This window comes from Lineus longissimus, chromosome 9 (assembly GCF_910592395.1).
Source record: "Lineus longissimus chromosome 9, tnLinLong1.2, whole genome shotgun sequence".
In the NCBI taxonomy this organism is placed as follows: Eukaryota; Metazoa; Nemertea; class Pilidiophora; order Heteronemertea; family Lineidae; genus Lineus; species Lineus longissimus.
The window spans coordinates 18415314-18443095 of NC_088316.1; the positions used below are offsets into that span (position 1 = coordinate 18415314).

At 40.2% G+C, this 27782-nt stretch overlaps 2 protein-coding genes across 4 annotated transcripts; one reads left to right on the forward strand and one right to left on the reverse strand.

Annotated features, from left to right (window-relative positions):
- Window positions 1-1348: 1348 nt before the first annotated feature.
- LOC135493235 (mediator of RNA polymerase II transcription subunit 16-like) lies at window positions 1349-5615 on the reverse strand. Its single transcript, XM_064780362.1, has 8 exons — window positions 5452-5615; window positions 5051-5231; window positions 4793-4885; window positions 4538-4672; window positions 3393-4293; window positions 2898-3127; window positions 2522-2624; window positions 1349-2269 (listed from the first exon to the last, which is right to left on the reverse strand). The coding sequence occupies exons 1-8, from the start codon at window positions 5613-5615 to the stop codon at window positions 1569-1571; spliced, it is 2508 nt and encodes an 835-aa protein (XP_064636432.1). The 3' UTR covers window positions 1349-1568.
- A 90-nt stretch (window positions 5616-5705) lies between these two features.
- On the forward strand, window positions 5706-27725 carry LOC135493236 (vascular endothelial growth factor C-like). 3 transcript variants are annotated; one of them, XM_064780364.1, is made up of 9 exons: window positions 5706-5864; window positions 9762-9890; window positions 12946-13072; window positions 21534-21575; window positions 22362-22394; window positions 22612-22802; window positions 23159-23451; window positions 23688-23819; window positions 24070-27725. In XM_064780364.1, the coding sequence occupies exons 1-9, from the start codon at window positions 5706-5708 to the stop codon at window positions 24266-24268; spliced, it is 1305 nt and encodes a 434-aa protein (XP_064636434.1). In that variant the 3' UTR covers window positions 24269-27725. The 3 variants fall into 3 exon arrangements, with proteins under 3 accessions (XP_064636434.1, XP_064636435.1, XP_064636436.1); XM_064780365.1 differs by lacking the exon at window positions 21534-21575; XM_064780366.1 differs by lacking the exon at window positions 9762-9890.
- Window positions 27726-27782: the final 57 nt, after the last annotated feature.

Genomic DNA, 27782 nt, shown 5'->3' on the forward strand with positions numbered 1-27782 from the left:
ATCTTGGGGCCGACCCAGCCCACAGTAACATGTGCGAGAATGGCAGCCCGCCAGTACTGAGACTAGCCAATCAGCGAACGATTCGAGGAACCCGTGACCGGAGACTCCATGGCAACGAAGCGAGCGGGAAACTAGCCGATAATGTATGCGTAAGGCGACCAGCAGCGCCACCAAATCACCGTAGCGGCAACGGGTAGAACTAATAATGTTTGCGTAAGGCGACCAGCAGCGCCATCACTGTAGCGGCAACGGGTAGAACTACAATGCAGACCAAAGCTACCACGTGTGATAGATAGCGCGGCCGCCCACAAATATGATAAAGTTTGACTGACTAACGATCGTTCCTTGGTGCATTTGGTGTGGAAGTGGATCTTTTTGATAGACTTTGATAAATTTTCGTACAACACTATTAGGCCTACTCTCTCGCCATGAATCATGGCAATACAAATACAAGGGCCTAAGGCGGGCCTAAGGGTGGTGAGACCAACTAAGATCCATCAGTCGGGCATATTCAGTGTCCACCATTCATGGGGTTCCTGGTTGTGACACCTGACCACGTCCTCCGGTTGACCTGTGCGTGTCACCTTGTAAGGGTCTATGGTAGGTGAGACCAACTAAGATCCATCAGTCGGGCATATTCAGTGTCCACCATTCATGGGGTTCCTGGTTGTGACACCTGACCACGTCCTCCGGCTGGCCTTGATGGGTACATCGTCTCACGTCGGTGGAGACAGCAACACCAATCCCGCATTGTTTGGGTGTATGCAGTGTCTAACTTGGGCTTTCTTGCTGAGACATCTACCAAATTCTTTAGCTGGCCTGGCCTGTCTTATGTCATGGGTTGATACAGCAACACAGATCCACCAGTTGGGTGTATGCAGTGTCTCCCATGGGCTGTCTGGTTGTAACGTCATACCACATCCTCCAGCTGGTTCGAGTTGGTGTATCATCTTGTATTGGTCAACAACTTTTAGCACCAACAAAGATCCATTGGATGTCTCACATTCATGGGCTTTCTGGATGCGACATAATACCACATCCTCATGCTGGTGTATCGTCTCGTAAGGGTCTTTAGGTTGTGACACCAAGATCCATTGGTTGGGAGTATGCGGTCTCACATGGCTCTAGCTGGTTGTGACACAGACCGCATGCTCTTGCCGAGTGTGTGCAGCGTTTTTTCTTGGTTGTGCCATCACCTGTGTTCATTCTACTAGGTGTGCATGGTCCTGCATGGTCTTATTGGTTGTGACATTGACTATGTGTGATCGCCTATTTGGTGTCATCCTGAACTCCAAAACGTTTCACTTGTCACTTACTTAGCTTAGAAGTGATGCTTACAAAACAAAGGTCAATTACTGAGGTGTTTTTTATTGTATGAAATTTATACAAGAATCTTATCGAAATATAGCACATTCTACAAAAGTTCATTCAGGATCATTATTTTACTGATTTAGCTCTCAACAAGCAGTCAAGTGGAGTATTCTGGCTTACCATCTGTGTTATACAATCTGTTGTATTACAAACTTAGATAAATGTAGTTATGGTTGACCTCGCCTGCTCTCAAATGCCTAGGCCTTATTTTTGTACTTGGCAAGTTTCCACTGCCCACCACACATACACATTCTGGACCAACGTTGGTCCCAAGCTTTCATGGCTACAGATTTGATGGTAGTTTTCAACAAAGAAACATTTCCACATCTTGTGCACTCTTTGACCTTCTCTGCTGGAACATTACCCAGGTTCAACTGGTGAACACAATCACGCTTCTGAAGAGAGTGACTCTGTCCATCAAACTGCATTGTATATGCAACCGGCTTGGACAAATGATCGGGGGTGACACCATACTCAAACCTGACAACATGCTGACTCTGCAACAACAGAAAATGGCGACCATCTTGCAGCATAATCTGCTCCATGTTTGGAATGAAAAGATGACTCTGTAACACACAGCATTCATCAATCAGGTTTTCATCAAATTCAACATTGCCATCTTTGGTAGACAACCAGACCTTCGTCAGGAGTTTGAACAATAATGCCATAATGTCAATATTAGTTGTGGTCATGAAGACAGGTGAGCAACTCTGGTTGATTAGCCCCCAAACACGGATAATGACGAGCAGCTCCCGTAACGTCATCAGCGCTGATGTATCGTGGATGATGTTTGCTCCTGGGAATGAGGATGAGGTAGCATACATCGGAACAGATGAGAGAAGGAAGAGGGTGAAGTCTGCAACCCACTGGATGAGTTGCTGTAAGGACTGTAAAGTACCTGAAAATAGAGGAACAAAATCTTAAGAACAAGAGCACAGCTGGAAGCTGTTGGATTTGGCACATATATCTCATTTTGCGATTAACTCTTCATATAATATAGCAAGAGATTTTCTTGTTAGCATAGTGGGTGGAACAGGGATGAAGAATGATAGCTTATCCCATTGTTTTTGAATGCAGTAACCAGATATGTCTAACAAGGACCCTTTGGTGTTCATCTTTCAGGTGTGATCATCTTCGGGGGTTCACTCACCTGGCTCCACAATGAATTCCTTAGTCTCCAGGTTCAGTAATATCTTATCTAGTTCTGTTTCTGTGTATTTACTGCATGTGATGGACAACTTTTCTGCAGGGCTCTGGAACAGGACGAGATACATGTCAAAACGGTAGCAAAGAGGCTGGAGGGAAAGTAGCCCAATTTACCAATATGAAATGTGAAACAACATCCTCGGTACCTGAAGGAGAGGCTGGGTGCCACTGGTGATTGCAGCGACAGAGGCATAGCTAATCAATAAAACACAAAATGTAGAAATTGATTCGTCCAGAACTACGCAGGCTACTCTTGACTCTAAATATAGTCAGGCAAATATTCTCATGACCGTCAAATGATATTCACTAAAGTTTAATACCTTGTCCTGAGTGGCCAAAGACTTTGGTCTAAATATAGACTTGAAAGCTGTTGCAACTGAGTTGAGGAGCAACTTTGACAAACAGTCAGCAACTTTGGTCTGGCTGCCTAAGTTGCATCGGAAGAGTGATGCTCGCACACCCATGAACCTCGTGTACAGATACTCCTGGACAGAGTGCAGCTGTCTGTAGAAGTTATCGTGAAAACGCACGAGGACATTCTCAACTGTTCCTGGAATGAAATAAACAACTCAACAGTTTGAGACCAAGATGCTGGAGGGATATTTTGCTACCACAACCGACTCACAAAAAGTCTACCATACAATGCTGCCATCTGCAATTGCTACTAAAGAATGGATGGTCATAATAATGGACGTATAGTGAAGATGAGTGACTAATGACTTGTAGGAGACTGTAGGATTTGTCATGACGAGTGGTCCATCGTACTGTAGCGGTTGACACCAGATGTTCAAAGCTAACCAGCAGACCAGACCTACCTGATTTAACAAGCAACATGATGTCCCACCAATCAAATCCTGTCACCATGGCATACTCCAACAGTGATACAATGTAAACTGGTGGAAGCAGCTGCGATTGGTCCCGCAGGTTCAATGGTCGCAAAACATACAATACTCCTTGTGCATCAACAGCCACCATGCAGCATCCACTGTAAGACTGCTGAATGGCAACAGGGCAGGTGTCAATCTTGCGTTTTTTGTTGTCGATTTCTTGATTAGCTATGCCACTATCTAACGTCAAGTGGGCCATGAAATGAAAGTTCTGCTTGTTCAACAAGTGAACGCTCCTGTCTTTAAATGCAATGACCACGTACTGTAATATACTGAGAGTTGGATCAGGAATGGACTGCATGACTGGGAACCGTGGCATGCCCACTGCCGTTGCAACGCTGCTGTAACCTTGCTTGGCTTTTGGTACCCACTTCATCAGCGACTGCTTATTATCCATGTTCAGGTTATTGGCGTTATTCACAAATGAGCGGTGCACCTGAAACTGCTGTTCCTGCAACTTCCAGAGTTCTAACACTGTATCGCGGTTGCTGACACAGCAGATGAACATTGTGTCTGATGCCTCAGGGGAATAGAATTTCAAGTGCATCAGTTTAACATTTGGCGAATCCTTGAATGTTGGATCTAGATGGCACCGAGGGAAGAAGCTGTAAGAGGGCTGACAAGTCATCATGACTGAATTGTGCTCCATTTTCAAACTGATGTAATAGCACAGGATGGATGAGGAGATACTACCATCACTTGTCGCAACATGAATTTGTCCACTTTCCATAAATGATACATCAGCTAGCATGATTCGTGTTCTGACCGGCCCGAGACTTTTCGTACAGGTTGTGACAGTCTTGTCACTTTTCAACACCGACACAGACACCTGCAACAATCACATTTTACTTCAGTTTTTATGAAAAGTGCAATGAAACAGGCCAATATTTATTCTAAAAGGGCAGCGGATAATGCCAGGATCTCAAGACAGCTATGTTTCCTCTATTCATGCCCAGTTTGATTAGTCAATAATGCACAGTATAGATGGCTCTACTAGTTCATAGACTGCACTTACTCCAGAAAATCAGTTTTCACTTGGTAACTGATACTGCAGGTGGAATAATATAACTCACCAATCCTGTAGCAGTCACAACAATCCATCCATCATGTGCAACACCACCAAACTGGCTGATGGAGGGAGCGAGTTTGCTCCGGACATACTTGTCGTTGTAATAGACAGCATCTTTCTTGTCAGCATAGAAACTGTACTGAAATGAGGAAAAACTGATCTCATTTCCTTTACTCTATTTAAAACAATACAAAATGATGTCCAACAACCTCCAGTCAGTTCTTGTAAACACTTAGTCTATAGGGAGGACGGCACTTACATTTATTCCTGGGTGCAGCCAAGTAGCAGTTAGGATGTCCTCTCCTTTCATATCTGCTGTTGTCTCTAACGTCCAACAGTTGATCAGATGGTCCTGAAATAGGTAAGCGGAGATCGAAATGATTGGAAAATATTTAGGATTTTCAGGTTCTCAAACGTGCTAATCCTTTTTTTGATCTTTGATCCTACTACTATTTGAGAACTGCACAAGAGCCGTTTGTTTTTCACAACCAAAATTTGTCTTTTAAAAGGAACTCACCTTCATTGCCCAAATCTGACAAACCCCAAAGCCTCCAACCATGAGGAGTCTTCCTCCTGTGATATCCCATTCAACACTTTGGATTCTTTCATCTTGACTTGTCACCATATGTATGTCCCATGGTTTATCCAAATCACAAACATAGAGATAGTATGACAACTTCTGGCTTTCTTTGATATTGCTGAAAATAGAAAATTACCAAAAAATCATTAATAGATTTCTGGCAGCGTTTCCGCAGGAGAACACTGCATGCAACGCCGAGCCGAGGAGGTCTTGGTCTGCTTATTCATCTTGGGCGGCCGACATTAGCACTACAGGTCTTACCTCGAGGGTCGTTATGGAGTCAGCAAAACACATCTCAATTTTCAAAAGACCACTGTGGAAAAATCAAGCAAAATCACCTGTCAATTTTCTCCTTTATATCACTTTCATTGTTTTTCACAAGCTCTTGTGATGTGGAGAAAGCCACAACATTTCTGCAAGAAATGGAAAGGGCCGTTTTCTCATCCGAAAACCAATCTCTCGCATCATTTTTGCCCTTAGACACCGAGTACACTATTTCCATTTCCTAAATGGACAATCAAATCAGAAAATATGCTGTAAATTTCGTGGAAATCGTGATTTTGTTGACAAAGAAGCGGTTGATTTTTATTTCATGGGCGCAGCCATCTTGGTCTCGCTTAATCTCGCCGTGCGGGAGAATCTCCGAGAGTTTCTGATTCTGAAAAGAAAGGAACTAAAGATGCGGCTTGACAAATACATCTCAACTTTTACAGTTGTTTTTTCTCTACTCTGGACTTTCTGTTTAACAAAGGTAGGTGAAATGGCTACGCATATTCATTTTCTAACCGATTCTCATTTTTCTCATTCTAAAACCGTTTGGAAAGAACTTTATTTTCGATTTCAATTTGTGTGATATTTCTCTCATGTGGGTCACGTTAGTGTAGTGTATCTGGATACATTGTAATTGTATAACACCATTGGCATTACTGGAGTTACTCAAGCATGACTAAGTGGTTGTACGACATTCATTTTCTTTCGGGCTTTTAGATATGATATCAAGACTTGGTCTCATTGATAATCTTTAGAAGGCATTATTGTTGATTTGGATTATTTCATCAGTTTAACATGTTTTATTAAGGAAAAAGGTAAGAAGAAAGAATGGTTCTGTGCAGGCAACTGTAACAGGAGAACCTCTCTATTAAGGACAACCACGGGACTGACAAGTGCTGTCCTTAATAGAGAGGTGTCCTGATTAGAAAGGTCAAATTGAATGAGAACAACCAATTTGCAACCAAAACTAGTGTCCTTAATAGAGAGGTGTCTGCAAAGGGAGGTTCAACTGTACTTCTATATTGATTAATGGCTTGACATTATTTCTCCCCTAGGTCCTACCTTTAGTCCCCTTAGCAGTCAGACAAAACTTGTTGAGAGGAACATGGATATCTCTGCCAGTGCTCATGGCCCCAGTAATTCATTTACATTTGCATTGCACTTGATACCCCTATGATAAGTTCACCCTTGTTTACTAAGTCGTGATATTCATCACATTAAGCCTTTCAAATCGCCAGTGCCATTGCCTATCAAAATTTTATGCAAATATTTACTTCTCTTATCCAATATTTTTTTTCCGAAAATTTAACAATGATAATCTGAAATTTGACAAGCATAAGTCATTAGATTCTGTCAAGTTGTGGGATAACGATGCTTGGCCAGCACTAACGTTATTTACAAAGTTCCTCTCCTGGGGGCGCTACAGATATATTTAAGTTATAACTGAAGGTTTGAACATGTAGAATGTCTGTGTACTCTATCTGATTCATGCAAGAATTGCCCTCTATATAGCTGAGACTGTTGGGTTGCACTTACCTGTTTGAAGCATTTCAGCTATAAATTATATCTTTTTGTTGATTTCTTCACTCAAAATAGCCTGGGAAAGATCTGATATGACTTTGAACCAAAATGAACTTTTCACAACTGATTGCTACTAAAATGTCTCTAACACCATTTGCATTGTAATGCTGATGTTTGAGGTGTGTGCTTGGGTGGATCTTTAAGGCATTGAGTTTCTAATATCGCTTATGGTGTATTCATGCAACCTGAGTGAGCACTTCAAAATTTCTTTAGTCAGTGATTTGTAATGAAGCAAACTAATAGGTGTCTTTGTTGGAAAAGTTCAATATTGTATTGAAAAGGTCAAACTTCCAGTCGAAAGCTACATTTAACATGATAACTATTCATTTTTCTACTATTATCAGTTGAGTAATGTGTCATGGCCTCTACTCGCTTTAATTTACACCCCTGATTAAATATGCACAAAAATTGGTTGTAAGTTTTAGCGTCTGAGAATTTTTCATCTTGTGAAAATGTTGGTTATTTTCCAAATGATTGTGCCAGGAGAATTTACTAGAAAAATTTTGCACAAACATTTTATCGAAATATCTTAAAGGTACACACTGGCTTGCTTTCTTTGTCACCCTGTTCTTCCACAATTTTCTCTTATTCCCCTGCCCTTTTCATCAGTGGCAAATGCATCCCTTTTGAAGCAGAGGCTGCAACCTGCCCTTTTATTCTTTCTGCCATGCCCTTTCAGATTTACAAAATGCAAAGGGCCTTTGGAATGTTGGGGACATTGGACACATGTGTTTTTGTCACAGATTATCAGTCACTGCCTGCAAGTTATTTTGATGAAGGCCTACTTAATTGCCTTTGTTAAATCTCTGAACAAAATCTGCTATTCAACCTTCTTCTGTTTTGATTAGTGGTTTATTTTGTTGTTGAATGTTGTGGTTTAGCTTGTTTTTCAACATAACTGTCAAGTTTTTTCTCGTGACAGTATGATTAAAACTGACCTTGTGAAGTGGTTTTTCCTGGGAGTTCCCTGCAAGTCATGTTAATAATAGGAGATTAGCTGTTCAATACTTGCGTGACAGCAATTTTCTGGTGGCTTTACTCGTTTGTCTTTCATAATATTGTCTTTGGTGATTTAGGCTTATCAGAAATATTTGCACTTTTGTTTTATTCTGCCAGTCCAAAAGACATACAACTAACTTTTACTACCCTAAACAGCTAAAGAGGACTGGGTGGGAAGGTTGCAAAGAGTTGGCGTACTATATGGTTACCCAGAATGATTTTGTTTATTCAAGAAGAAGATAATTCTTCTTTATCCTACCATTGTTGAATCTGATTGTATTCAGACAAAAATAGACATTTATCTGATTTCTGAATCTGCTCATGAAAGAGTCTTGTCAACCAAAATCAAATCCTTTCTTTCAGGTCGGTCTTTGGGATACAATTAAGATTATTTTGAAACCCTCCTACGTTAGTTCTGTGGTATATGCCCCCAGGGTTAGGATTCTAATAGATTTGTTTGTATTTTGTAAACTTTAAGTACACAAAGTTTATTATACTTCAGATTGAAATAGTCATGATAAATATCCATTTGTGGATTTTTTGCAATAACGTTTGATAACATTCATGAGAACAATGTGAGAAATTTCTGTCAATATTTCTTGTCAAATTACCTCAGGGGTGGTGGTGTAGTCTGGTTGAAGTATGATTTTGAATTGAATTCGTATTTCCGGGTTCAGGTTTCTTTCAAATTGATACTGTATCATATCAGGTCCAAGTTATCCTGTTAACCTTTTAAAGTCTTAAAATCCTCTCCAACTTTTCATTTTTCTGAATACTGTGTTCTGTCATAGATCAGTGGCGTAGTTTATCTAGAGCAGGGCTCAGAATCAGGAGCCTGTTGGTTCCCCTCCCAGGACTGAAGTACATACAAGCGCTATGTCCTCGAGTGACCTGGAAGATAGAATTACTTCAGCAGTAGGGTATATAGATCCTTGGTGAGATACGCTCCCATTAAACCAATTAACAGTAAGCAGACAGTCTATGCTTACGAGGTGATTAAAAAGAGTTGTTTCATTACTGAGAGGGTTAATGACAAGAGACACTACGCCACCCTCGCAGCTGTCCAATCGGTTCGGTTTCCCAGGGGATAACAGCAAAATGTGCTTAGGATTTGTACAAGAATTGCACTCAACAGCCACAAGTTGGGAAGAACTTCTTGTAAGTTTGGTTTGCTGATATAAATCCTCACATCTGAAAGTTAGGAAGAGTTTCTTGCAAGTAAAGCGAGTTTCTTGCATCCATCACTTGCATCAACTTATGATTTGTCAGCATCTCTGTATACTCGGAGGTGTTATTCTCCAGAGAGCATCTGGGACAGGATGACATTTTTTTGTGTACCACTAGTACAGTTTTCGGCATTATGTTACCTTCTAAACTGAACTCATGTTTACTTCGTAAGGTCAGCTCTGATGTATCTCTGGTGTTGCTTTCTCCGAATGAACTTGTTTTCGTCAGTTTCTACTGACCTACTCCAATGACCTTTTCCTTCATTATGCATCATTGCTTCATTATAAACTTGAAAATGTTGATCTTAATCTTGAACAACAACTTCAAGTTGACCTGGAGATCAAATTTCCTGAGAACTTTTTCCAAGGCCGTTGCAAGAGGATGTAGCATTATAGTCGTAGTAGACCCAGTCTTCCATCCTTCTGTGGCTCTGTAACCTTGATAATATTTTCAACCATGAACCATTAAACTTGAAAATAACCAAAAATGTGTATTGCAGCTGATTAACATCTCAGAGTCTTAATTTTTTTGCGTTTGTCAATAATGCATGCTTCCCTTTGATTATTTTCAGCAAAAAGTGAGAGAATTGCCATACCATGGACGCATGCATACATTTTCATCAAATAGAAGAACGAAGCATGTTCAGTTTCCAACACATTCACAGAAATCTATACCAGAATCGGAAAGGGGAAGAGATGTGGTACTTATATTGAGTTTCACCCTTGTCACCCAGAATTGGCTTTGCATTCAAGTACACCGTCCTTGTTCTGTCCATGAAGTGTGCCATGCACAGACTAGCGTGTTTTGTCGTGGAGGTGGGCAATATTTGTTGCTACAATGAGTGATTAAAAGATTGCTGGGCTGTGGGCTAAACTCCTTGTCGCAGTACAGACATATTTTATGTTTATTGCATGTCACTGCGATGACTGATTTTTGTTGCCCGCCTTCATGATTCTGCAGACGAGCAACTTAGATTACTAAAAGACAGGACAGTTTCTGTGTGTGCTGATTGTACAGGTGATTTTGGTTAACCTAGGTGAAGTCTTGTCGCATACTTTCAAACTGCATAAAGTCTTTAGATACTCGCTAACATCACTTTAGGTACTGAATCCCCTGCACACTATGTTTGGAGCCGCAGACTTTCTGTGCTTGAAAAATTTCAGAACGTGTGACAAGGGAACATTTAACAGGTAACAGAAATATTTATGGGGCATTGGAACTAATTTCAACAACAGGATTTGTCTAAAGCTTACCACCCGTGAGATCTAACTGTCTTACTTCTACTTTCAATGATTAGAAGTGTCTTTAGAATAATCTTTCCGACCACGGTAGAGTTCTTTTGTCAGAGTCATGAAACTGACTTCTTTGAACCAATCCAGATCAAAAGATGAGACTCAGATTTCAGTGTATAAAGCATGTCTATGAACTCAGAAATATCATAGTAATATTGATCTTTTTAGAGGAGGGAACTTATGATCTTTTTGAGACACCGAGGGATAATAATAAAAGAACTTAGCATGTTGTGTATAGGGAATTAAAAGGGATGCATTTTTTGTCGGATTAAGGGCTGGGGGAGGGGCGGCGGTATATAATGGATGAACTTAACAGTGGTGTGAGTGAGATGGCCCTTTAGTTTCATGCCTGTGGATATACTTCTTTCAATAAGCCTCGATCACCAAGTTGAAAGGTGCATCATACAAGTGCTGTCAATCTGATAGAAAACAGTAGAGTCAACATGCCTTGGTTTAGGGGATCATATCAATTACCCATTCAAGTCGCTAAGACAAGATTCTAACCACGACACCAGTCATCTCAGCTTTCAATCTGGCATTATTGTTGTTATGATTATGACATTGGAAGTTTTGGGCTTTTCTGCAACCTGAATGTGGGGAGGTACCTAACATTAGATATCACGATGTCTGCTTTGACAACTGCATATCTAACACAAAATCCTAGTCAAAAGAATTTTGCACTTTGGCATTTGCCATTTGTGCCATCCCAAGTCATAATTGGCCATAAAATACCCTATTATAAAAGTAAAAGAAAACGCCTTTTGAAATATTCTTTACTGCATAAAATTGATGTTGAATGGCTGGCCATACAGCCAAGGTAATTTATAAATGTATATTTGGAAGATTCAAAAGTTTCTCGCTCACAGATGCCTTGGTATTTCATAGTAAGCTTTATTTACCAAACGATGTTGGAATTCTCCTTGTCCTCGTCTTGAGCATTGTCCGCGATGTCATTTATGAAAAGACCGCATACCTTCACGATTTGTTCAACAAATTTGAATAACATACACATACTATGAGGCCAGAATTTGTTTATTTTTTGGTTGGCAAATCTTTTCACGAGGGTTTGTCGATATCTTAGCATTTTGAAAAAGTGAGAACCAGAAGGCCATGATAACATCACTTTAACTCTTTCACTGCCAGGTCCAGAAATGCCTACATGAGTACATGCTGTCGACTGAAATTCCTTTCAAATCAAGTGAGCACGATGGCCCCTGCCCATTTCATGAGTATTCATTCTCAAAGATCGAGTGTCAAAATGTGTGTGATATGCTGTACCTTTCACAAATACAACTTATGCTGTGTAGCACCAGTTTCAAAACATATACCAGGTTCCTAGCTGCCAAAGTGGTAATAAATACCTGGAATTTCCATAATTTATTCATGAAGGTCCCGGTTAAGACCCTGCTCACTTTATTAGATGGATCGTAGTACATGAATCTGTGTGTAGCGTATTGGACATTGAGTGGCGGTTCGGTTTGTTGCATAACATTTCAACAGCGGGCTCAGACTGTGAAGAAACTTACCATAAACTGCATAAACATGTCACATAATTTTATAGAGATATCTACATATTTTGAATGAAAATAAAAACATAGCCATTGTTTTGGCATAAATGATTTAAATGAATTCTGATTACCTTAAATCTCATTGTTTCAGTCAGGCTAATAAAGCGTTAAATACTTCAAGGACGTGAAAGGCCGTGAGCACGCACTGTCTGCCTGCTCTGGTCCTGTGTCTGAGAATTTTGACTGGGTGTCAAGAGGTCCCTGGTATAAACCCCACAGTTGGCTTGAGACTCTAGGCAGGTCTCTTTGTCTATCTTGCGCCTTATTTGAAGAGCGGCTGTCAACTTGCTCAAACTCTCGGCTAGCGATGTTCAAACCCCACTGTCAGGTTGTCAGGCAAGTTTCTGTGCCTTACATGCCTAACTCCGCCCAAGTTAGTACTCCATTAATAAGCTCCAATTTCTTCTTTTGATCAGCAAATCATCATCAACAAAAGTGGTGTCGCTGCTCTTCAGGGTCTCCATTCCAAATGGATTGAAGCTTAGTGCATCAATGAATATGATCACACCCTTTCTTAACGTCCAGACAAACTATGGGGAAGCTTGGTGTGTTGAGTGCAGAATGTAGCGGGGCTATAAGTGCCCAGACATTTCATTATCGGGACGCACTGTGTAGTAACTCTCATGGTGCCTTGTTTTTTGCATTGCTCATGAATAATTAAAAAACTGGCCACTCGAACACAGAGAGTTATGTGTATTATACAGTATTGTACCCTTACATGGACCCGGGAATCCAGCCTGCCAGAAGAGGGTCGTTTTGATAGGGTTTTAACCTTATGACCATGAATAATTGGCGGGGCCACACCCAATACTTCAAATTGCTCATTGTATAAGGTAAGATTGTAAGTGTAGAATTGCTTTACCTATCGTATTATTCCCCTTCTTGTTGTTTTCAGATTCCTCCATGGGTATGGATTAATAAACCTATATTGAACAACCATGACTTTATCAAGGAAATGTTGGTGTTGAATGAGAATATGAGTCACACGAATGTGAAACAGTTGATCAACAACACAGGAAGAGGTGAGTAAAATATTCTATTCTTTTGAACTCCTGAAGTTGGCCTGTTTTCAAAGGTCAGCGAAGACGATTTCTCTGCTCAGTTGGGGATCTGTGAGGTTTTGTGGCACCCGTTACACCATCAGCAGTGTGAAACCATGCTTTTGAAAGGCTAGCTGCTGTAAGTGAAATTTGTTAGATGGATTCGGCAAAAAGCCTTGTGCAGTGAAACACAAAATATTTCTACTGTTGAGAATGACATTTATGTTGGAACAGGCACTCTCCTATGTTTGCCAACCTAATCTTAGAGGTATCCTATCTCTCCTATGTAATCAAATTGATCAAGATACTTTCAACCAAATCAAATTATGTATCAGTCCATGTGGGTGGATGAGATATGAAGATGTAAAAGCGGTCATCTTCATCAAAAAGATCTTGTCTATGCTGTGAACACCAAATCTCCAGAATTTTTTTTTTATAAATGTCATGAATGATAGTGTCAATGTTTGGACTTTATTGGCCAAAGTGAAAGAAAGTCGTCATCAAATCAATAAAAATTGTTTAAAATGTTAGTATTTTTAAGAATATTTGCTAAGCGGAGTGATAAAGAGGTGCAAAACTTGGGTGGTTTACAGTATACATTGCCCACATGACATAAGCTCACCCCATATTTGTGGTTTCCACTTCGCCAGTCAGTGTGGGAGTTTGCATGCTGGGGATTTGATGCATTAGTTTATTATCACCTCATTTTTATGCCTCCGCAGAGTTTTCTTTCAGATTAGTTTCTCATGATAATAGTGTAAAGCCGTAAGGGCCAGGATGATGGTAGAAGGTATACTTTCTTGTTTCTCATATCCGACACACTTCAGATGAATATGTTGTGTGACAAACTTTGTAACATGGGTGCGGGTGATGACAGGATTGAAACTCATGAAGCAATATTGCGTTTCTGATGCCGATCAAAGTTCCGACTTCAGCATGATGTTGTAAACACAGAAATACATGTACTCAAGTTTCGCCGCTCTAAGATCGGTTGATTAATCAGTATCAAAATCAGTATTACCGGGGTTGTAATGCGGTTTTGCTCAAAATGAAGAAACATCATCAGTCCCAAAAAATGTTTGGCTTTGAAAAAAAATTTCTAAGTCCAAATATTTTTTTCACTTTTTTTTTCCTCAAAATGAAGAAACACCATCAGTCCCAAAAACCTTTTGGCTTTGAAAATTTTTTATGAAAAATTTTCTAAGTCCAAATATTTTTTTGACCCTTTTTTCTGCTCAAAATGCAGAAACATCATCAGCCCCAAACATTTTTGAAAAAAAAAGGGAAAAAAATATTTTGACTAAGAAATCCAGAACCAGTCTTAAATCGGTGAAAGTAGAGTATATTTAGCAATCTTGAATGAAGCTTACACTTGCGTATCAAGTTTATACCGGTCCTTGTGTGAATACGTGACAAACTTGCTTTCATTCAGAAATTCACTTTATTTATTACACATACTGGTCCGATGTGGATTAAAACCAGCCCAGGTACAAGTCACAGTTCATCAATGATTTTATGGAACAAAATCAACTTATCAACAACTTTGTGAACATGCAATGCGGACATTGACGCGATCATCTTTGTGCGAGTCAATGCATTGACAACAGGCTGCGAGATTCTTCACTGTGACATCACCGTGAAGACCCTGCCTCACGCTTACCAATGATGGAAATAACGTCGCGTCATGATAGAGGCATGATGCCAATGTCAACCATAGGTGAAATGAATGTCAATCTACAGTTATTGGTTCACAAGAGCGTGGGAGTATCATCAAAATCAGTGCCGCGTAAAACAAATCCTTTTGCGCTTCATTATTGGAATCGATCAACGTAGCGAACTTAATAAACGTAATTGAAACGACACTTCCTGAGTATTTGTCCGCATCTCGTTCAGTGATTCTGATGAATATGGATGAATGGTTATCTATATTGGCGGTCCTGTTTCAAACATGATGTATCGCCATTATCTTAATAGACATTTTGTCTGTTTTGATCATGGTAAACATCAGAGTAAATGTCAGTTAACCCCTCCAGGTCAACTGAGAAATTGGGTCGGTTTTGATTGAGAGGAGGAATACTATAGCCTGAATCTCACAGCCTCTTATATTTTCTATCTTGAAGTCCTTCCTATACTGGTCAGCCTGTCAGCCTTACTTCATGAAAAACTCAATTTCCGTGGTGACTGGCTTGGAAAGTGTCTAAAAATTATACTGAAGGCAGGAGTGCAGATCGTGGTATTTTGGAATCATGATTGATCTGTCTAGGTGGTTGAGAAAATCTTCTTTCAATCTGTTTGAATGAATTTAGGGCTTCTGACCCATGATGAAGGGATAATTCTTGATTCGGATTTATTACAAGATATCGTCATCAAAACGCAAAAAATGCTGAATGATAAGTAAGCTAACTATCAAGATTAGAAAAACATGTTCAGACTCAAAATGTTTTCTTAACCATCCTATCAAGCATATATTATGTATATCATTTTCATTAAGTTATCTGTATATTAGCTGCTAGTTAAGTCAACAAGCCATACCATCCAGATACCAATGCTGGTGATACCAAGTCTGTAGTATGTGCTAGACTGATGCTAAATCAATGCTTTCCAAAAGTTAGACTACATGAAAGACTGCCTATAATTGTCGTTTGGACTCCATGTGTAGTTCCATCACAGGCAACTGAGTTAGACATCCATTGTATGTCTTTCTCTATGGAAATATATGCAGGAAAAAACACATAACGAATGTCCCACTTGCAATCAGTTGCCTGTGACCAGTGTACAGTCATCAGCTTTGCTGTCAAACAGTCGAAAACTCACAGCCCATCAGGTCAGAGGGTGAAATTGTCCATCTTGATGTCTTTCCCCTAATAAATCTCCCTGAGTATCCTCTTAGGAGTCATATAGGCATCCATACCTTGATTTCCTACTTGTCAAAGCACTTATGTCGCTCAATTGATGATTACAGATTTAGATTTATGTGTGAATTGGGCAGAGGAGGAATTGATTGAATAAGACTGAGACTGAGTGGTACTCGGGTGATAGTGCAGACATGATAATTCTTCAGTTATGAACTGACATTATTCTGGAATGCGATCAATAAGGATAGGTGGGGAAAAGGGGGTTCCTGTTGTGTTAAGCTGCATCACAAAAAAGACAATTCCTTTGTTTGCTGCAGTTATAGCTTTGAGGAATGGTCTGATTTAATCCAAGAAGCAGTATCTACTTTGTATGCAGACATTCCCCTAGTCATTGGAATCCAATCTTTACAAACTTGGTGATTAATCGTCTTCGCTGTCCAAGTGATTTCATCGGTTAATGTCCAGGCTCTGGCCTTGATCCCACGGCTGACATGGCCAAGTTTTGTTCACCAAATACCAATCAATTTCGTTTCTAGCCATTTGCTGTGACTTGTGATTGTGGTTCTAACCAGCCTCGTACTTATCCTTGATAGGTGGAGATGTTGGATTAACCCTTTCTGGTCTGTCCCTACCTTCAAGTTTTCGTGGGCGGCAAAAGTGTAAAAGTAGGCTAGATATCTGATCATGCGATGAAGAGTTCACTTTCAACCTGTTCTGACTAGGAAATGGTTAACAATTAGCCTCCTAATGCTAACATTTAGCTAAAGACGAGTAGTTAGCGGCATATTTCAAGTGATTGAAGATGGAGAACCTGTTAGTGTAAGCAGTTTGAACCAAGATCTCGGTGCACTACCTGTAGGTTTCGTCACCTTGAGGCCTGGGCTTTCTCGCTGGGATTCATCACTTTCCTCGTCGAAAACGGTGATGTTATTTTTCACAGAATGATGAGTTGGTGTTTTGTGGCATTGTTTTGCATGATCTAAACTATCATAACCCTCTACAACTGATGGTGATATATCGCGCATGTGAAAATAAGCCTGCTGGTCCGTTCTCTGTTATGCACTACCTGCTGTAGGATTTCAAATCACTCGGGTCTAATATCGTTCAAATGGCATTTCTTTCACAAACTTTTGAAAAAAACCCGGCCCCTCCATTAAAATGTTCCCCCGAGCTGTTTCACCGGTTTCCCTTCCTCTGCGCATACGTGCACTTTTCACCTCTGCCAATTGCAGCCGATGCTAATATGAATTCCCCATGGTTATCCCCTCAATCCGACTATTCTTGATGGCTCATGCTAATTGATGGTATCGACCATTAAACAAGAGCTTAGAAAGTGGAATCCATCAATATTATGCTAATGTTTTACATTATATCTATCTAGTATTCAAAAACTTTTATGTCACTTCCTAATGTGCAAGCAGCTCAAACTCAATGTAAACCCAGGCTGCCATATATTTCAACTCTGGAAGGGTTAAAATCAACAAAGGAAATCACATTGTTTTTAGCCAGACAAGTATCAGGATGTCTGAAGGTAAAAAGGCTAATTGGATAATTAGTGATACCTGCTTGAAGGTGCAGTGAAGTTAACTACAAAATACAGCTCATTTGGGGCAATTTGCAATGTCACTAAACCTATCAACGATGTCATGACTTTGAATACATTCGCTTTGATTCGTGGAGACAATCAGATTAGCAAGATCTCCAGAAAATTGTGCCCAGAATCATTCAAAGTGAATGAACTTGCCAACGCTTTTTTGATTCGTTTTATCATTAGGGTCTCGTATTCTTCCAACTTCAACTCTGACGCAGATCAGGGGCGTGCTCCCTCATTTGAGAATCTGTTTGGAAACAGACCATAGTTGTGTTGTGTTGTCCGAGTTTTTGTGTTCAAGATATACAGCCTTCTCCAGTACAGCTTGATGGCAACACTAACTAGTTTACAGATTCAGGTATCTTGTGCTGAAAACATTTCGTGAACTGCGTGGGACATGCTCCTCGTTTCCTGGTCGTCTGTGTGCGGGCGACTAATTTACCCACCCCTGTGCCAAAGTGCAAGGAAAGGTCTAGCCTTACCAGGGATTCTTTACCAGTGATTCATAGACTTTCATTGTAAATGTTTCAGATTTGTATCCTGGGTTCTCTTGTTCATGGAGGTAGGCTTTCAACAAATCCATTCATAAAGAAGTCCATTGAATTTACCGCACCTATCTGGTTCGGATTTTTTCCTCTCATGGCAGAGCTGGTCGTCGCATGAATTGCCTGATACTTGCAGTATCAGTAGGGCCCTCTCATTCATGGTTGTGTGGTGGCAAATCAAACTTCACCCTTTTCCCTATTGTTTCTTATGAACTTAGTGGAAGCAAGGAAGATGTTCCATCAAGTCTCTGAAGCCTGCTAAGTGTTTGTTCAGCAAATAAACATCTATTCATCTAAGCCGTCGCCAGGCTTAAAGAGAATAATTCAACGTTTCTCATTTTCATTGGTTGTATCAACAGCGTATGACAGTAGAGCATTTTTGCATATTGAGAGTCAAACCAATGACTTCCTGATTATGAGTCGGGCGCTCTAACCACTAAGCAACTCATCTCACCTAGTGGCATTAAAACTCACTGAATTATCGTGTGATGAGGTAAATATCCGTAAACAAGGAATTTCATTTGTGTGGCTCAGTACCTTGGATGTGTGCATTCAGTGAACTGAGCGGCTTCATCAGAAGCTTCAGATCTGACAAAAAGGATGCTACCGACTTCAACATTTTGACAGGCGGAGATCTTTCAAGAAGTTGTGTGTACCTTTAGGGTGTCTTGATGAATAAGTTGTCTGCCGTTATATAGAGAGAAGAAAGTTGTTAGACTGGTGCTTGTTGGAAAGAAATAAAATGTTCATCAGAAACGGTCTTTGATCGGTACAAGTAGAGTGTGTTTATTTGCTATACTTTGAGTATGGAAGAAGTACTGTTTTGTTTCAAAAGAGTCTGAATGTTATAAAAGAAAATGTATGTGCTCTGAGAATGCTACATCTTGTTACATTCTTGTCAACATGGCGATGCTGTCCAAGATGTTTTTGATGATACTTGCACTGGACAACTTATTGGCAAAATGCCTCCTCATTTCATCAAGACCTCAATGACTATATTCCACCGTCACAAAATCTTGAAGTGGGATACAGTTACAGACCATTCCTTGACATTTTGCTGTTGCCGAATTCAGTTGACAGAATACTGAACATGCCAAAGGGGTTAAATACTAAAGCCTTACTGGAGATTAAAGTGTATAATATGGACCCTAAACTCCAACATCAATCTTTTTCTCCTGACTTTAATTTACCAACGGCCCGGCACATAACTGTCTTGTAGTCTTGCCGCCTCGCATTCCACGGGTTTGTTGAATCAAGAATCACAGCAGAAGATACCGATCGAACAGCAGACGATGGCTTAACGTTGTCGGGTATTCATGAAAGAATGTCGTTCCTGCTAAGATGGAACAAGGCTTGAACAATGCAAAATCTTGTGAGGAAAAGACAATTAAACACTCTAAAAATATGTCAGTTTATTGCCATTTTCTCTAGGTTTTCCGATATTGCTCTGATCTCAGAAATTGGGCCACTTAACGCTCCAGGAAAGAGGAATGAAATATGTAAAAATGTGAGTCTCTGCAGGGGTATGGCAATCGTTATTGTCATTTTGTATCAGTTCGTATGCTTTCTTCTGCTAGTTGAGAAGAGGCCTGCGTGTCCTCGACGGGCACTAGGAAGAACTGAATGGTGTCGTGAAAGGACAGTGGTGCTTCAGATGATCCGGTGGCCTGGTGGGCAGTAAAAGTCTGGAGATATTTTGCAAATAATTGGGAAGATTATGACAGAAGCAATTCAGAGAATGTCAGATCTTGTCGCCAAGAATGACAATATTGACATGTCTTCCTTATTCAATTCAATACCAGTGTGTTTTTCATATTGATCCCCTGTCTTTGGCAAAGGTGTATCAAGTAGAACGCATGGCAGTGATGTATTATCATTCCTGACACATGTCATTGTGGTTTTTTTGCCGAAAGGAATTTTGATAACTATCAGTAGGTTCTATGTCAAATATTTGCAGATATTCTTTTCTAAATCTCCAGAAGTGAACACAAAAATGACAAATGTCAAATGTCAAATGTTTAACTTGAACTTTTTTTCATGAAAACATACCAGTGATAAGCAAATAACCCAACACATTCCGTTTATGTTCGCTTCAATAAGGCTTTGGCATATGTCTAGGGGGCACTTTTTGCGTCAAAAAGTGTGTCATGATGGCCATAATGACATCAAACTCAGACAAAATTGACGTCAGGTTTCTGTTACACAATAGAATGTCCTAGTGATGACAATCAGAACCACGTAGCAACGGCCATAGTTTTGCTGGTATTCCATTGGCATCTCCTCAGTTTTCTCAATTGACGGGTTAAAGTTACACCATACATCTTCATGCCACCGCACGAACATACAGAAGTGAAACTACTGTGAGAAATTTCATTGTGGATAAAAAGTATCCTATTATATTTGTCATGTTATTATGAATAATCATGAGAAATCATAGTCGGGATGATTGCGCCCAATGATATTTGCGAAGAAAATCGATCATCCCAATAAATTGCAAATTGGCCAATCGACTAATTATCGTGTGTTTGCCAAACAAACACCCGTCTGCCTATGTGAATTCTTAGCTGTGATTTCCTTGGATTTCAGCTGATGATCGGAGGGTAATATTGGCAATGAGTTAACACTTTCGTTTTGACATGATCAATTATTCTGTCAGCTGATGAAATCTGTGTGTTGGCAGGAAACTATTCTAATATTTGCTGGAATTGTCTCAGTGTTTAAGGGGTGGGTCAATTTCATAACACCAGTTTTCTGCTTTTGTGACTATCCGGACAGGATTGTTGCCAGGATGTTTAGATGTCTAACCCTTTCACTGCCTACACCTGGTACAAGCGTGCCATACCATTAATGCTGTCAGCGAACGACACCAGGAATGCAGGATTACAAAATATTGACATGAAAGATAATGTCAATCAAACCAATGACATGGAAAAGATCCCCCTCAATAGATCAACAAGCTACACACTCCAAAGAGATCAGGCCACTTGACCCTTGTATTGACACAAACTGACTTTAAAACCGATTATCATCCCGATAGAAATTAAAGTTCTAAAATTGCTCGTGAAGACAAAGACATTTCATTTCCAATATCTAAGAATAAAAGCTGGTGCTGCCACCTCAGAACCGTGTCTGATATTTTGCAAGTTCTAAGTTCGGAGGTCCATTCGGGAACATTCTCATCTCCTTCAAAATGATTCCTCATTTGAATATGACTTGGATACTTCTTATGGCGCAAGCAGGTAGGCCCCCCCCCCGTCTCCTCATTTTATTGCGACTGACAGTAATGTCCTCTCAAGTATCCTGAATACAGTGATCAAAGAATGGTTCTTCTTGGAGCAGAGGTCTCCGATAAGAAAGGTTCCCCGGGCATGTGTATTGAAAGAGGATGGAAAAGTTGCAAATGTAACGGCCTAAAACTGGCTAATATGGTTGCGTTTCGTTGTATTTTGCAGAATTTGAAAGTGTTGACATAGCCAGTTGGACAAAAACAGAAGGTGAGTCAGGGTACAGTGCTGTCCATGAGTAACCTTACTTGTCACAATCCAGACCATGTTCAGTAGTCTTGTCTCGAGCATGTTTCATTGTAATGAAGCAGTGTGCAGATGAGTTTCTTGTCCTGTTGCACATAGCATGCGAGGTTACTTATGGTCAGAACTGTAGTCCCTTTCTTGCATGAAACTTTCAAGAGCTTAAGAAATTTGCATGAAATGAAGCCAAATGGATCATTGAAAATTCAAGATGCTTTTGTCATCCCTAATCTTCTTCCATCTTCCTTTTCATGGATGCAGTATCATATTGTTCCAATGCCAAAGGCTCTTGGCCAAGGAAGGGGAGTTTGTCGCAACTCATATGTTTCTCACTTGGTGGGGACTTCTGCTTGCTTTTGCATTGGCACCAGGAACAAGGAACTTCGAATTTACATTCCTGCAAAGAATGACAAAACTTGGGCAGGGTGGGGCTCTATGATGTCAACTCTACCTCAGAGGCCTAGATCCACTCTGCTGAGCTCTTATGATGATCTGTCTTCTGCATGTGTCTGACTTCCCCACACATATTTTCAAAATATTGAAATTTCAAAAAGTTTTTATACAATAGAGAGGAGAGGAGGGGGCTATGGGCAGGGGCCATTGGCTCTGCACTCCACAGCACTATGTTCCCTTTGGTGATATCCCCTGAAAGACCATATCCAAAGCATAAAATGTGCCTTAACTCCTTCCTTCAAACTTCCTCCCCAGATTTTGATTTTGATTTTCATGTAGTTTGTGTTTTTGTCTTTGCAGATGGGTTTATAAAGATAGAACAGAGTTATTCAGGTAAGAACAGGATTGATCATTAGGCTTGATATATTAGGGAAGCGGTTCTCCTACTTCTGATTAGAATTCTAAATCCCGAGGCATACGTCCAAGAAGGGTATGGCTCTATTTTGAACGGCCAGGAATCGACTGTCTGTCAAACTCTGAGAAGATAAGCCAGAGCCAAGCATTTCCATCGCTGTGACCTGCAGTGGGTAATACTAACATCTCTCTGCAGACCACATGGCGAACGTTCTTGCCCCCAGCAGTGGCTGCGAACCCAAACCGACAGAAGTGGCGATGCCCGTTGACCGAGACCCATACGTGATCATTTGGCCTGCCTGTACACCTGTCCCTCGTTGTGGTGGCTGTTGTGGGAACCCCATGTTAGTCTGTGCACCCACATTAGCTGAGAAAATGACTCTGAAGGTAAATAAATATTCTTATTCAATGTTTGTAAGGTAATGTGTTACAATATATAGCCCGGTTACAATTATAGCCAAGTTTTTTGGAATCTAAGTACTTCAGAGACCGAAGGGAGTCATACTGGATCCACGTCTTATGTTTTATTTCTCTTTCGGAGCCGACGTGGTGCTGTTTGGCTGTTCACTGTTCGAGTCCAAGGTGTCAAGTGACCTGATTTGAGACTTGGTTTGGGTATTCTCCATTAAAGGGGTCGAATGCACCACACCGGTATGCTCAAGTGCTGTAACAGTCTGTCGGGTCAGAACCACATACATGTATCAGAAAACAAGATGTGTTACACTTGGTCCCTCTGATTCCAGGTCCTCAAAGTCAGATACCGGATCGGAACATCGAACTTTGAATACCAGAAATTTGATGACGTTGTAGTGGAGAAACACTTAGCTTGCAAATGTCAGTGCCGGGTCCAACCGTATGACTGCAATTCCCGCCAGTACTACCACGAGCCTTCCTGCAGTTGTAAATGTAAACGGGAATACATGACGGCGGGCTGTTACGACAGACGGAAGGTGTTTGATGAAAAGTCGTGCGAGTGTGTCTGCGCCCATCGGGAGATGTGCGACGATGGATACTTCTTTGATGAAAATATTTGCAGGTTGGTAAATTAGGTTGTTTTTACAATTGAAAGAGTTACATGTATATATCATTTGAAATTATAACACATGAATCAAGCCATAGAAGCACGAGGCCTCCTGGGCTGAACGACCATCAAAGGCTTGGGATCCGGGAGCAGAACAACTGGATACGAGTCCAGTCATTTCTGTTCTTGTCTAGTTGACCTCGGTCATTCAGAATGGCTTTTTAAAAATGTCTCAATTTTCGTGCTTGCAGATGTATAAGCAAAAAGAACCCAGCTTCATATCTACATCGACAGGTTGGCTCAGATCTTGATTCTAGCCTGCCGAGGGCAACACAAGCACCACAATGTCTGTGCCCGAAGGGCTTTGTATCCAGACCAAACAGGTAGGTTCAAAATGCAAGGTCATACCTATTGGTGCCAGTCCTTCAGCAGTGGCGCTGCACTTGAAGGTGCTGTTATCCAGGTACTGAGGCAGTATTCCACTTCGGGCAGGGGGGCTAGTTGGGTTTATTGGCCTGGCGACTCCATCTTTGGCAAGAGAGTCAATTGCCTGTGGAGTCCATCTCCCGTTGTTTGTTTCTACTAATTGGTATTGTAAAATGCAAAATTTTCACCTGCATTTAAATTTTTCAGGGTTGGTGGTTGTGTTTGCCGGCTGGACACAAGTTCTAGTCGACAAGTCTCGAGCAGTCAGAAGGAAGAACGCCCTGCGAACCAACCACCCGTTCCAGTGCCTGTTGATCAACACACACCTAACGAAGAAGTCCACGTACCTGTGGAACAGTTCGGTGGAGATTTTGGGTTCCAACCACCAGGATTAGACGGGCGCTAATCCAGCATTGTGAGAGAAAGTTGCCTGTGGTCCACATTCTGTTATTTTTGTTGCCTTTCGAGTATGATGATTTCCTCATGATAAAGGGACCAAGAGATTGATTTTTGTTTTGTTTTGATGATTTAAGGCCAGGTCTGTTTCTGGCCTCGATTGAAATCTCCAGTGTACACCCCTCTCCACAGGTGGCAGTAGCTTAGGGGGACATTGCAATCAAGCGACTAGGAATTTGACTCGCACTGTCATTGAGGCCCGGTCGTGCATGAATCAACCAGTGCTGCCACCTAGACTTCCAGACTTGTCTTTGCATATTTGAGACTAAGTTCAACATTTAGCAATACAAGGAGATACTTAAAATGAAAATGAAAGTTATATTTTCAATTATCAAAAGCTACATGTATTACTTAGAAATGATTCACCCTAACTCTTAGAAATGACTCGCTTATGGCTCTTTGACCACTTAGGACGATATGAGACTACAAGTACTAATATATTATATTACAGTTTGTGACTTTGACCACATATAATAGCGGTGGATTAGCTTACTAAATTACTGAAAAATGACTTGCTTGTGGCTCTTTGAAAAAAAGAGTATATTACGAGGTGACTTAAATTGACAATCTCAATATATGTTATAAAAATGACTCGCCCTAGCAATTAGAAATGACTAATGACTGAGCTCCTGGTACTCACAAAGTATCCTAGTTCAAAATGACTCATCTTAACTCTTAATCTCTAAATATTAGTTGGAAATGACTTGCTTTAACACTTTAAAATAACTCAATTTATGACTCTTGGAATTAGAAAGTATCGCAGTTAATTCTGAGAAATGACTCTTTTAACACTGGAATGACTCATTAACACTCTCGAATGACTCATTTAACACTTCGATATGACTCATTTAACACTTCGATATGACTCCTCATCTAACAGTAAAGAATACTCGCCTCAGCACGGATTTGTTATGTACATAAGGACTCATTTATGTTTAAATCTTTATATTTGTATTACATCTAGTCAGTTTTATAACCCAACTGTTGACATCTTGGAGTTTTCAAGGTCTGGTTGAGCAGTACTTGTGAAATGTGACACCTGCATGGGTTGAAAGATCCGCTTCTGTTAGGACATGTCTCAGAGAGGAGTTGTGATATTTGTTGGGGGGGGGGGGCTAAACACTCAGTTGATGCAACAAATTTAGGAAACCACCTTATTGGTGAGGGGGAGTATTATGATTGAACTTTGTGGGTATTTGTTAAAATTATTTTGACCTGACTGATATTACTATTGCCAGCCCACCAGTCCTTGAAAAGTGTAAGCATTATGGAACTATAAGTAGTTTTAGTTATGATATAACTTTTTGTTTTTTGGACCAAATTGGCAACAACGTTGTGTATATAAATCACAAATGCATATTGCGTATAACTGGTGCTACTCATCAACTCTGTCTTCATTGTAAATAATCCAACACGACTCGGCTTGGTTAATTTTCCTGGAGTTGAACGGGACTTTTGAAAATTCAAGAAAATTTACCAGTTTGAGCTTAGTGATGTAAAATTGTAGTGTTTTTAATGAAAGTGTAAAATTTGTTGTGGCAGATATTACTGCTTGAAAAAAATTGCACTTAGTATTGCATCATATATGTGAAGTTGCTTAAATTTGTAGTTTCAAAAAAATATATGCACAGAAAATCACCTGATCAAGCTGCATTCAGCCTGTGGGAGGAAGGGGGCTCTCATCGTTTACCTTCCCTCAATATTTTTTGTACGTCTCTGTATCGTTTCTGGTGGTAAACTAAAAATGGATCCAGAGATCCAATATCTTAAACTTTAAGAGCAACTCAGATGTCAGAACAAGCGTACACAAACACCAGAAACAGACTTTTTTGCCACGCCTACTCCTTTTGTCGTTGAAACCAATCCTTTGTCGAGATTAAAAGTGCGATGATTAAAAACAAGTTGAGTGAATGTTGTAAGTTTGTAAAATTCGAAAAGAACTGTTTTGTTTTGTACAGCATTGTATGGCTGAAGTACTGTATGTATGGCTCTTGATGTTATAATTGTCTTTTTAGATACATCCTCTATGTCACAGACAGTATACATGTATATGATACGATAAGAGTTTGAAAATACAGTGGAACCTCCCTTAGCGGACACCTCTCTATTAAGGACAACCTCTCGATTAAGGACATTAGGTTTGGTCCCAAATTGGTTGCTTCCATTCAATTTGACCTCTCTAATCAGTACACCTCTCTATTATGGACAGCACTTGTCAGTCCCGAGGGCGTCCTCAATAGAGAGGTTCTACTGTATTGAAACTGTGAACTGCCAAATTTAAGTGGGTATTTTACTTTTTGCGGAATTCAATTACGAAAGGAATAAAACAGGCACAGAAATTAGATGGTTTACGATCATTTGCTGATTGGTACCTTTGTGGTTGTTTTGATATTTGTAAATACATGTAACATGAGAAAGCACCAGTAACTTTAAAGTCACATATGTATTGATATGACAATCATAAAAAAACACAAAAATGTTTCAAATTTTTTTATGAAAGAAACCAAAGCATTATTGCATGTAATGTATCAGAATGACAAGGAGGTATTGCTATTTTAAAAAATTGTACTGTAATAATGAAAGTTTTGCATTCAATTGACTTCAGAAATTCTGATACAACAATTGCTACCAGTAACTGGTATCATTTGAAACTGTACAAATCTTGTCTATGACCGAGTGTGTTTCGGTCTTCAGCCATGACAATTTGATGAGGGGCAGTCTCTTGTTTCTTCTTTATATAATGTACATGTATGTATTTAATATTCTTCCAGCTCATTTTAATGATAACCTTAACACAAAGAAATCATTGTTGAAGTGCAAGTTTTAAGTTGTAAGTCCCAAGAGATACCTTACGGGCCTGTACACAGTGATAGTTGGAGTGTTTTTGTGGAGTTGGCGCTATCCGCATGAAAAGTAGTATCAGTTTGATCCCAAATATGCGAGTTGTAACCCCATCACCTGCCAGTCACGTCCATCATGATGAATACCCCTTTTTGATAGATGGAGACAGCTATCTTTTGTTCTAGGTACAAATTAACATTGGGTAGGGATGGCAACTTCAATGGCAAAAAGTAGTGCAAGGGGAGTAGTGAAGGTTTCATTTGTATACTTCTTGCATGTCATGTTTAGCTTTAGTGAATATGTTTTGTTTTAAGCCAGCATTTGACAAGATCTTTGCAATAGATTCAAGTTGTTGTCTTTGGGATCTCCCCTTGAATTTGAGCATTTCAGAGGCTGGTGTCACCAAGATTGTTACAGCAGCTGCCAATGCAGTTTAGGCTGGTATGTCTTCAGAGTCTGGCTTAGCACATAAACTGACCTCCCCGAGGTACTCTCGGTTTATAGATTTGCATCAACAAGTGTATCTATGCAAAAATCATTGAATTATGAATAAATCTTTTTACATACTAGATAGTTTTGTCAATTGTGTCTGGATGAGGGATTGTTACTTTGGGACAGACAAT

Bases quoted from the DNA above. Each gene is read 5' to 3' on its own strand.
- LOC135493236 (XM_064780364.1), top strand. From the start codon at position 5,706: ATGGGCGCAGCCATCTTGGTCTCGCTTAATCTCGCCGTGCGGGAGAAT. The intron at 9,891-12,945 runs GTACTTATATTG...TGTTGTTTTCAG, and splicing joins CGGAAAGGGGAAGAGATGTG to ATTCCTCCATGGGTATGGAT. The intron at 23,452-23,687 runs GTTGGTAAATTA...TCGTGCTTGCAG, and splicing joins TTTGATGAAAATATTTGCAG to ATGTATAAGCAAAAAGAACC.
- LOC135493235 (XM_064780362.1), bottom strand. From the start codon at position 5,615: ATGGAAATAGTGTACTCGGTGTCTAAGGGCAAAAATGATGCGAGAGAT. The intron at 4,673-4,792 runs GTAAGTGCCGTC...TCCTCATTTCAG, and splicing joins GGCTGCACCCAGGAATAAAT to TACAGTTTCTATGCTGACAA. The intron at 3,128-3,392 runs GTAGGTCTGGTC...ATTTCATTCCAG, and splicing joins CATGTTGCTTGTTAAATCAG to GAACAGTTGAGAATGTCCTC.